We start from the raw sequence: 11,461 nt of genomic DNA, 5'->3' as shown, positions 1-11,461 counted from the left end.
TCTAAAAGTCGAAACTTCTTGTTGTTAATTGTTAATTTATTGTAAACAACCTTAATCAATGGAATTTTTTGGGTGGAAATAAACCAAAAAAGCGAAATCCGCCTACACATCGTAATCTAAGAGTTAATATAGAGAAAAAGTTGAATGAATGAATGCAAATCAGAGGAATATATGCAAGGTTTTATAGAATAATAAAGCAAATATATTACAAAACTAATTAAAATTCATTAGTTTTTTTAAACATATATAGGTCAGGGTGCACCAAAATCGATTATAATTCCACTATAGTAAGCCATGTTTGTATAATCCTTTTATAGCAAATCGCTTCTAGAAGTTAAATGAAGAAGAAAAGTAAAACGAAGCCTACATTTCGGCGCTCATAAAAGGGATTGGTCCCTAAATGCAAAAATTAAATACAATAATTAAATATTAGACTGCCTGAATATGTTTCGGAACCAATTTAAAGACAATATTAAAAAGAAATTGTTCTTAATAAAACATAGTGGTCTTTTGGCTTTAGGTCAGACAAGATTTCTCGCTTCCAGGGGGTGTTTGAGACAATTTTACAAAGTTAGGATATATTTCAATAAAATCATATGCGACACCTGATGAGAATTTTCAAGATCTTAAATAGGTTTTAGAGACAATGAGAATGATTGTGGTCTTGAATAAGTTGTAAAATTAAAGTGTTCTCTAGTAAAGGATTGGAAAGGAAAGCTTTCTAATAAAAAGTAAAAAACCATCATTTTTGAATGAAATTAAATAGTTTATTTAGATGGTTTGAATGATCCGATTTAAATCAAAGCTGTATCGTTTTCCTGCAAAATAATTCCCCATAAACAGAAGGTAGTAATCACCTGGTGCCAAGTCCGGACTATAAGGTGATGCTCTTAAGCATCTCCCAAACAACCGTTTTCACTAGACGTTGTCATATTCTGTTTAGACCTCATATTAGGGGAATATCACAAGAATTAACAAGTTATCAGTTTTTTATAGTAACATTTCTCGAACTTCAACATTATAACTACAATATGAAGATTTTCGACCACTTCGTTAGATTCCTGTCAACTGAGTATAAACTTCTGAAAGCTGCTGTAATTTTTAAACAACCGTTAGCATTTATGACATCTACTGTGAGTAAACCAAACTGTGATACAGATTAATTTGATCGAATTACGAATCGATAATTGCTTTAAATTACATGTACCATATATAGTACGTCATGCATTTAAGGGTTAAATACAAATAGTTTTTTAAAGGGTCTCCACCAAAACTCTTACAAAGTTATGTTTATATTAATGAAGAGTGAGAAAGAAGTCACATGTGATATCAAACACACCTGAAGATGGTTCTATTGATTTCGAACCCACCAAAGTTTCCTGGATGACTGGTATAAGATAAGGTAGAGGTCATATGTGCTTTTCAAATATACTCCTGAATGAAAACTCTCAAACAATCAAAGTTTTTAAGAATAAAGATAATATAAAATAAATAAAATTTAATAAATTTATGTAAAATCATGTATGCAATCCATTTCTCGAAATAAAAATATTTTTTTTTTGCGAAATATTAATAAGTTCATATCAGAAATACGGGTCTCGCTGTTAAGTAACTGATATTGGCCGAATAATGCACGCATTTATGAAAATGGGATCTGATGGGGATTATTTGTTCTAAGAAATAAACAGAATTAAATAAATTCGTATAATACCGTTAAACATTTGCATTCACTTTCTTTTCCGAAGCTAATTACTTTTCAAGGGATTTAGTGCAATTTTTCGCACAGGAAAACGAGGATTCGTATGAAAACATTATCTGGCGATCAGGCAAACGCTTCGTGATATTCGGCATTTCACTGAGAGCAGGTAAATGTTATAAAAGTAAGCGTAAGAGCTCTTCATATTCTCTATCGCTCAATGCTGGTTCTCGATATTTCTTTCATAATGGAGCGTGGAAGGTTTTATTCAGTTTGTGTTGACTAGTCAAACGAGCTGTTACTCATATTAAAATTTTATTTTTAATATTTATATTACAGCTTTTGATAGCGGAAGCTCTTGTTCACATTTTTAAGCTCAATTTACAGAACATTAAAAATTCAGTTGTTCTGTTAATAAATTATTTTTGGTGATATAAATATTTTAATTATTACAGTTTTAAATTACCTTATAACACTTACAACAAACATTAAAACAATAATATGTAATTTTGAAAATAAATGCACGTTTATTTATTTGTACAATGCATTTAAAAACATCTAAAAGGGTGTTGACATCATAATACTTATATTATAGTACGCATAAAATTAGCTAACAACATTTTTATATCAATTTCTAATATCAATTGAACTATTTCTTTAATCACATATGGGTTTTCCTTTACCCTCAACTGCTACATACTACACACATACATACAATATATAATATTTAAAGCGTCAGTGCACGTTTGACTTTTAAAACTAAGCTCTCATTAGTTGTTAACGACATTGGTTGTATCGACAGCGGTTGCTGTGTAAGCTTCTGTTCGCTGCTGGGTTTCTCGTCATCTTCTGCTTCTTCTTCATGTACGTTTTTGGTATGCATATATGCTAGGAATGTGGTCCAAGCTAAACTGCAGACACTCACGAAAACTACGCGATGTTGCTCAGGTACCATTGAGAAGTTTATTGTCTGTATAACTGGCCAGATGCAAATGCCAACCTGGAGGGTAAAATGAAAAAAAAAAAAAATAATAATTGTAAAGAAATGTATGTATGTGTTAGTTTGTGTGTATGTATGTATATACCTCAAATGCTTTAGGGAATTTATCTTTGACCTCTTGCACAGCTTCCTCAACGTTACGGCCTTCCAATAAGCTCATAACAAAGAAGAAGCTGGTGCCAGCGAAGGGACCATATGAGATCTGTTCAACGGCGGCCTGGAGTATAAAATGATATAAATAATTAATATATTAAAATTTATATAAATTATATTATAGATATAAAGAATCTTAAATTAAAATCAATATTTATACAAACCTTTGTAATGCCGACACGTAAATTCATTTGTGGCCACATGGCCGAACTTAGACGCACCCAACCATATAGTGTAGGTGCCACATAGAGTGCGCCGAACAAACCATAACGCAAACAACGCATCCAATCGTAGTTTTCTATGTGTGTTGCAAATTGCAAAATACAAAATCAATCGATATTGACTTTATATTATTTTTATAGGGTACTTACTGAGATCTCTACCCTCAATTGTTTGCTGTATGAGACTGCTTGTGGGCCATATGACCGCATAAGATATGACACCCCTCGCCAATGGGTGTGCATTGGCAAAAGAGCGCCATTGTGTTTTAAGGAACTTTAAGGTGAAGGTTGCGACCATTTTTTTGCTCTTATAAATTATGCTAAAAGCAGAAAAATAAATGGATAATATTATTCATGAAAATTTAATTGTTAAAGAAAATAAAATGTAAACACAGCATTATCATTAGCGATTTGACTGAGTTGTGTCGGCGCCTAAATGTAGGCAATGTATTTTTAAGATTCATGATTTAAAGCGAGTAAATGCTCGTGAATCATAGCAAATCTAGGGCAATACACACGCACTTGAAAATTTATTTTGAATTTAGGTTAGTTTAAATAAACAAATATGAAAACAGCTATTAGATGCTCTTAATATAAACATATTTACCTTATTTAAAAAACATAAGAATTTAATTTGAAACAAAAAATTAAATTCTCCACTTTCAATATTAAATATTTTAAATTAACCACTTAATATATACTTTATAAATACTTAATTCCACTAATCAGCCCTCTTCAATTTACAACCTGGTGAAAGCGAAATTCAATTCAAAGTTTCGGGAAATGCACTTGCGCTTAGAAACACTTGTAAATATATACATACATATGTACATATATAAAGTTACATGTGCATATAAAAACAACAAACAGTATGAGAGAGGAAATGCATTTGCGAGAGACATTGAACTTGGCATTCGAAAGCTCTTATTTGGTTGTATATAGTGAGGTAAATATGTAATAATGTACATAGTACGCGTATGTATGATTATATACAGATAATGTAAACACAAACAATTTGAAATAGTTTGAATCAGCAAATAGTGTTGAACAATTGAATATATAAAACGATTCTTGGTACTTGTTAATAAAAAATATGAGAAAAAATTGATCGATGTTCTTTGAAGTATTATCTGTGAGTACTTAATTAATTAATTATTATTTAATATTAGTGATGCAATTTAATTGTTTACAATTACGAGGCATTGATAAGGCTTCCTCGTTAGTTTTGGGATATTTGTTCAATACTACGCGGTGCCATGGTTTCAGTAATGCAATGTAGCATAATTATTTGCTGATTGAGATATACATACATACATTTATTTATGCACATATGTATGTATAAATATATACAAATATGTAGATAAGAATATGAGAAATTTCCGTAGATTTCATCATAAGGCTTCATCTCCAAACTAAAGCTATGCATAATACCCAAGATATGACAATATACATACACATACATATGTTTAATGCAAATCACGATTAGGTCCATATAACTGTGATTTCATTTGCACAGAGTTTGCAAATTCACAATTTGTGAAATTACCTAGATTATATACAATTTTAATACACTCTCTATTATACGACAATTCTGTTCGAAAGCATGCAATTCCAACTGTGACATTTACGGAAATAATCAAAAAAGCAAACAAAAAAATTTTTTTCTAAATATCAAACAACAAATTGTTCATACACACGCTTGCAATTTCAGATAATAACACAGAATTTCATAATGCAGCATATAGAACGCAACGCAGAGACAGCTAAACCAGCTGTTTTACATAATATTCGCGTGACAAACGCACACATACACATGCCATAAACACTTGAGCCAATCGCTCGATGACGAGCGTTGCCGCTACGCACCAGCTGACGCACACGCTGCCAAACGCTGCCAACACCGCGTCATAGCAGACGTACGGAGCATGGGAAATCACACCACAAACACTTCTACAACTAGCGTCTCCGACATTTATGCACAACTGTCACTAACTAATAGCATTTTTCATAAAACAATTCTTACATTCTATTTCTGGAAACTTTCTTCTTTCTTGACCACCGTGGTTACGTCTAGGCTTTGCACTTGCTTTTAACTAAACAGCAATTTAAATGAACATTGCACAGCAATTTACTTTTGTATAACTAATTTACTTTTACAATCAGAATAAATTATATTTCACACCCGACCAAGCACATGTCACAACCGCTCAACACCCGCATTCGTTTATTACTGAGAGAATTATTCTTGAAACGGAATGTATTTTAGCAAAATTTAGTTCGCAATTATTCATTGATAAACGTGGGAGATTTTCTAAGTGTAAATGTGTATGTAGTTTATTAGTTGATGAGAGAGACGCTCTCCAAATGCTGAGAAAGCTCAACACAAAAATTATGTGTTACTAAACAATAAAAAGTAAATAATTAACTTAAATCGAAGGACTTTGACAACACTAATTTGTCTTAAATTATATTCTTTCTAATATTTTATTATTAAAAAAAAATATCCTTAATTTTCCGTACTAAAATCGCGTTAAAATTAATTAAACTGAATATTTTCTTACAAAAATATTGTGCAATATTGATGCATATACCACACACTAAACTTTACATGTTCACAGTCATAGTCAATAAAGCAACACACAGTTTGACAGCCAACGCAAGCTACACATCCGTCATTAAGCATCACCGAAAAGTCAGTTGCTCGCGCCTAAAATCGCGATATCCGCGTGAAAAACCATTCGCTCCGTCGTAAAAACATAAAAATTCGGTAAAACGTTAATTAAATAGTTTAAAACAATGTGCAAACTAGCGTTTATTGTTTATTTTGTGTTGTTATATTCTTGGCACTAAGTATTGCATCGAATTGTTGCTTGAAAACGAAATTATGATACTCCTTTGCTGCATCGGAGCAGTGAAGCGGCTTGCGTGGATTGTCTGCATAGCATTTGATCAGTTTGTGCTCCAATTTCTTCAGATTTTTATTGTGCACTTCAGCAAAGCGCACGGGTTTGCCCAGCATGGCTTCCAGCTTCTCCAAAGTCTTCACATATTGCGCCTCTTGCAATTCGTTGGATTTCATGGCCAACAGGCTGGCCTCCTTGTCTTTGCCCTTGAAGTAGCCGCAAGTGCAGCAGCGTGCACAATGGATTTGTTCGTCTTTCGTTGGCGTTGGTACGGCCACTTCCGATATTTGCTGCTTGGCACTTTCCAAGCGACTTATAACGCTCGGTGTGACGTGTATGGCGCTGGCACGCACCGGATTGATGATGTGCGCCGTTTGCGGCGTGGAATTACGTGCGCCCATCGGTAAGTCGGCAATTTTATGCACAAAGTTCAATGTTTTTAGTTATAAGTAACTTTTTGAAGATAATTGAATATTGTTAACTATATTTTCTTGCAGATTTTTCAAATTTTGTAAATTGACACGAATTTATCGCAATTGTCAAACGAATTTTTTGACATTTAACAACAGGTGAGTACACTGTGAAAAATGTTTTTTGCTTAATTTGATATTGGAATATTTAGTATAAATATAATATTTTGTTTAATTTGAAATTATAATAAAAAATTTTAATAAATAATAGAAATAATAATGAAATAATACATTTTGGTGCAAAAAGTAAATATTAAATTTTATGAAAAATATAATATAATATTTTTTAGTTACCTCGGTTGTGTAAAATATACATGCTGCAAAAGCAGATAAGAAATTAAAAAAAAAGAAAACGTTTTGTGTTTAAAAGAAAATAAAAGTTATTTAACAAATATTTATAATATAATTATTTATAAATTTTGATGATATAAAAAGGATACAGTAAAATCGATATATTATAAAAATATATATATATATATAAATCGATATAACTTGAGAGAAAAGCTTTAATAAAATATACGTACTATATAATGATGTATGCATACATGTATACAGTTGTGTTCATGATAATAGAAGTGTTCATTTTGTTATAAGAAAACGTAATAAGTTTTTATAAATAAGTACAAATAAAATAATTTTTTTTTCCGATTTCAACGATAAGCAAATAGATGACTATTTCTTACGCTTTTTCCACAAAGTTAAAAAGATTTAAAAAAATTGTCAAAAAGTATGTCAATAAATATAATAGTGCAAAAACAAAAATGCAGTGGAACTTCCATAACTCGAACTTCGTCGAAGATCGCCATAACTCGAACTTTTTAATTGGCAATAGCGTTTAGAAACCTAATTTCATACAAATTTTTTTCCATAAATTGAACTTTTCGACCAGGGCATAATACTAAATTCAAAATTTTACTGTCGAGGCAGAATTTCAAAAGAGTCCCTCTATAACGTATGTAGTCGAACAAAAAATATGATATTATACTTATGGATTGCATAAATCTAGTAACAAAGGCATAGGATAAATATATAAGACAGTGACAAATCTATATATCAAGCTTTTTCAATAATTGCATGTTTTAAAGAAAATTCTATAACTCGAAGTCCCTCTAACTCGAAGTTTTTTGTGGATTTTGGTGATTCGAGTTAGAGAAGTTCCACTGTATTTCTATCATTAACTAAAATAAAATAAATAAATTTAAATCTTACTTGGTCGAATAGGCTACGCAACATAGTACCCATTAAACCGTCGCTCTACATTCCATAAATAGTTTTTATTAGGGTACTTTTTTTCTGTAACATATTACAGTTGAACTTCCCTAACTAGAACTTCTATAACTCGAAGTTCTCCACAACTCGAACTCTTGAATTGACAATAGAAGTCAAATTTCATACAAATTGCCTTCCATAACTCGAAGTAAGGTAAGTTCTGTATATGATATTTCCTAGCATAGCTCGAATCATTGGACTGCTTGAAAGTCCAATTTTGTAATATTTCTTCTCATATAGTTATGTAAAGTGAAGCTTAACATATTCTATTATTTTTATATACTTAAGGCTGGTCTATAATGTAAGAGAATCAGTGTCAAAACGTCTCTTAAGGGCCTATACCAGTGTGACATTTTCAAAAAATCTATTTTTTATACTTTAAAAAATATCATGTGAAAGCGGTAAGTCCGTATCTTGAATAGTTTTTGAATGATAGCGTTCTTAAGAGCGACCGCAGGTATAAGCAGCAGTCGAAACTTAAAACGTTTTTCTCGAAACGATATTTTCCAAAATTGCTAACATCACAACTCAACGATACATTAACCGGTCAACTCAAATCAAATTTAAACTGAGTATTCTTAAATATATTTACTATACATGACCTACGATCTTTTTGATTGTTGAAAATTGTCAATTTGGCATTTAAAAAAAAGATAATTTTTTACCTTGGAAAACGATTTTTTTTTCAGAACCACGCCATTGTGTCAATTTTTGATATTTTTCCAAAATCGTACGTCATTGTATAGGAAATATATTTAACTTTAATATCCTTTTTGAATTTTTTTAGTTTCAGCTACTCATACGGCCGAAATCATGTTAGCAGTTAGGGAACTTTTTTTTTGGCGCCTCCGAAGACTCCGTTATTTTTCCATATTTTTGTAAAAAAAAAATTTAAATGTAGCTGAAAATATACCCTATTATATGCAAAAAGCTTCGAAACATTAAATCAAGTACTTTCTTAAAAAAAATAAAATCACGAAAATCGCCTAATTTTTCATAGGTTACACTGGTATAGCCTCTTAAGGTCCTGCATAATTAATGTTGATATTGATTGAAATTTAAACTAGATCAGGGTCAATTAATATATATTAAATGAGACTGCTATTAATATGTACACAACTGTTGTGCTGTTACAAAACACCGTTAGTTCTAACATATTCTGCTAAGGCAACATATTTTAACAGTCTCTGCTAATTTATCAACAGTTGATATGTTCTCTGTTATCACTGCTAGTACATTCGAACATGTCGTACGCAACAGCGAACCTTGCCGAGCGACTAATTTGGTACGCTCAAACGAAATTTGTAGGTTTTCTTCAGTCGTATTTTGTGAAACACCGGTGTTAGACGGAGTACGCACCGCGTCGTGTTTTTGTGTGTTAAAAAACGAAGTATGTTTTTACTAATATTATTTAAAATAATACAGTGATAAATGTTTGCAAACGCGTGTTAATGTAACGAGTTAAAAATATAACGAAATTCGAATTAAAAAAAAAAACAGAATGATATTTAAATTGTTTTAAATACATAATTCGCTATTTTCTACAACGAAATTTGTGCCTTTTTAATTATGCGTGTTCGTAATCGAAAACTAAAGTGAATAAATTTATACATTTATGGAAAATATTGAAGCTATACAAATATAATACAACGAAGTGTTCGAAATAAAGCGGTAGCGTGGCATAGATTATAATAAATTAAGTAAGAATTAAAAATACCCAGGTGCAAGTAAACGTGTGTTGGTGTGTGTTTGCTTTTTATTATTATACAACAAGTGTTAGAAAAGTGTATGTGCTTATTAGCGGTGTTTTTTACGAGTATGTATATACTATATGTATGTTATTGTTTGTTTACAAGTTCGCCTATTTACTATGAGTGAGTTTGTGCACGAAGTTAAAATACGCGTAGACTATCAATGCCGACGTCGATAAGCATTCAATAGTGTGACTATTAGCAAAGTACGCGTCGCTGTGTGTGAAATCATAGCGATATTAGTGCTAGAATAGAATATACATAGAATGTGTGTGGGTATTTGTAGCTTGTTAATTTGTAAAGCACTATTATCTGCTGCATTTTTGTCTTGTTTTTTTTTTAGCTGTGATAAAGTATAACTGCTTTTTATATAGTACTCATATATGAATCTATGTATATTTATAAAGTGATAAACGCTCACTCACCGATGAAATCTAATAGGCGTTGATAAGAATTGTGATGTGAAACGTTTGCTTGCTAATTAAGTTTATGTTAAGACGGCAATATCTTAAATAAATAGCCACAAATGATATTGAATTTTTTATGCTTATAGCCGTTAATTTGCAAAATTTAAATTGGATAATAGTAGAATTTAATCTGACTGAAAATTAAAAGTGAATATGTATGAGTATGAGTGTTAATAAATTTTTAAAAATAAATAAGGAAAAAAATAAAGAAAAAAAATAAAATATAAAAAAATAAAAATAAAATAAAATAAAATAAAATAAAATAAAATAAAATAAAATAAAATAAAATTAAATTAAATTAAAGTAAAATAGAATAAAATAAAATAAATTAAATTAAATTAAATTAAACTAAATTAAAGTAAAATAAAATAAAATAAAATAAAACAAAATAAAATAAAGTAAATTAAATTAAATTAAATTAAATTAAATTAAAGTTAAATAAAATAAAATAAAATAAAATAAAATAAAATAAAATTAAATTAAAGTTAAATAAAATAAAATAAATTAAATTAAATTAAAATAAATTAAATTAAAAAAATAATTAAAATAACTAAAAAAATAAATATTTGAAATCGAATGAATATTTAAATTAAATGAAAAATTTACTATAATTGCTTCAAATTAAACGAAATTGAAAATAAATCAATTAAATATATACTTTTTTTAATTTAAGTGCCAATATTCAAATCAAATTTAAAAACAACAAATCATTGCAAATTTATTTAAGTCACAACATGTGCCTAAACAGAGCAGTCAGTGGCAGCAGCAAAGCAAAGCTAAACAAACAATAATGGTGCATACTATAGGTAATAAGAACAAATAACAACAACAACAAGAAAGACACCATAGAGTGCAAAACAACGACACTACCTGTTGCTTAGAGATTTACGCTATTTACGTGCATACATATATACATACATACTCACATGCCAAAGTTAACTGTTCAGCATTGCTGCACATCCAAAGTCACACTACCAATGTGGTAGTCCGACGAGAGACCTGCTTGCAAGTGTATTTGGGCACGTCTTGAATACGGCACTAGCAGAGCTCCGCTTAGAATTCAATGCGTAGCCCAGCAAGATTGTGGCAACACAACAACGTGTTTTGCGCTACAATCTTACATATACATATATAAAGCTATGCCATACACAAGTGTGTCTGAGATTCCAAAGCGCTGCTTAGCATTACGCTTTCGGTGAATGTGCGCAGGTAGTGTGCAACAACAATTGTAGCATAGATTCAGGGAATATTATAAATGCAAATACGCGAGCGTTATAAAAGTGGCGCGAATTATTCGTTTGTGATTAGCGCATATAACTGTCAGTCTTTTCAGTTTCCCTTTGCACTTCTTAATGCTTCGATTAGTAGAACTGTGCTAAAAAAATTATTCAGCTCAAGATCCCGCATATTACACACAATTCTTCAACTTCGAGTCAAATCAAATATACACTTGTGGTATGCAATAAGAGCAGAAAACCCCGCGTACTCGCACATGAGAACACAAGTCAAAACGTGTATGAAACATGTAATG

General features: G+C 30.6%; 2 protein-coding genes across 2 annotated transcripts; both read right to left on the bottom strand.

Moving 5' to 3' along the window:
- Positions 1–2,200: 2,200 nt before the first annotated feature.
- Positions 2,201–5,317, bottom strand: LOC105217277 (PXMP2/4 family protein 4). The gene is made up of 5 exons (XM_011192204.3): positions 5,094–5,317; positions 3,221–3,390; positions 3,014–3,147; positions 2,782–2,913; positions 2,201–2,696 (listed from the first exon to the last, which is right to left on the bottom strand). Exons 2-5 carry the CDS (start codon positions 3,366–3,368, stop codon positions 2,424–2,426), a joined length of 687 nt encoding a protein of 228 aa, XP_011190506.1. The 5' UTR covers positions 3,369–3,390; positions 5,094–5,317; the 3' UTR covers positions 2,201–2,423.
- Positions 5,318–5,876: 559 nt separating this feature from the next.
- LOC105217297 (uncharacterized) lies at positions 5,877–6,464 on the bottom strand. Its single transcript, XM_011192231.3, has one exon. The coding sequence runs from the start codon at positions 6,372–6,374 to the stop codon at positions 5,883–5,885; it is 492 nt and encodes a 163-aa protein (XP_011190533.1). The 5' UTR covers positions 6,375–6,464; the 3' UTR covers positions 5,877–5,882.
- Positions 6,465–11,461: the final 4,997 nt, after the last annotated feature.

Source organism: Zeugodacus cucurbitae, chromosome 5 (assembly GCF_028554725.1).
Source record: "Zeugodacus cucurbitae isolate PBARC_wt_2022May chromosome 5, idZeuCucr1.2, whole genome shotgun sequence".
NCBI classification, from domain to species: Eukaryota; Metazoa; Arthropoda; class Insecta; order Diptera; family Tephritidae; genus Zeugodacus; species Zeugodacus cucurbitae.
This window is presented reverse-complemented; position numbering and strand designations above follow the sequence as displayed.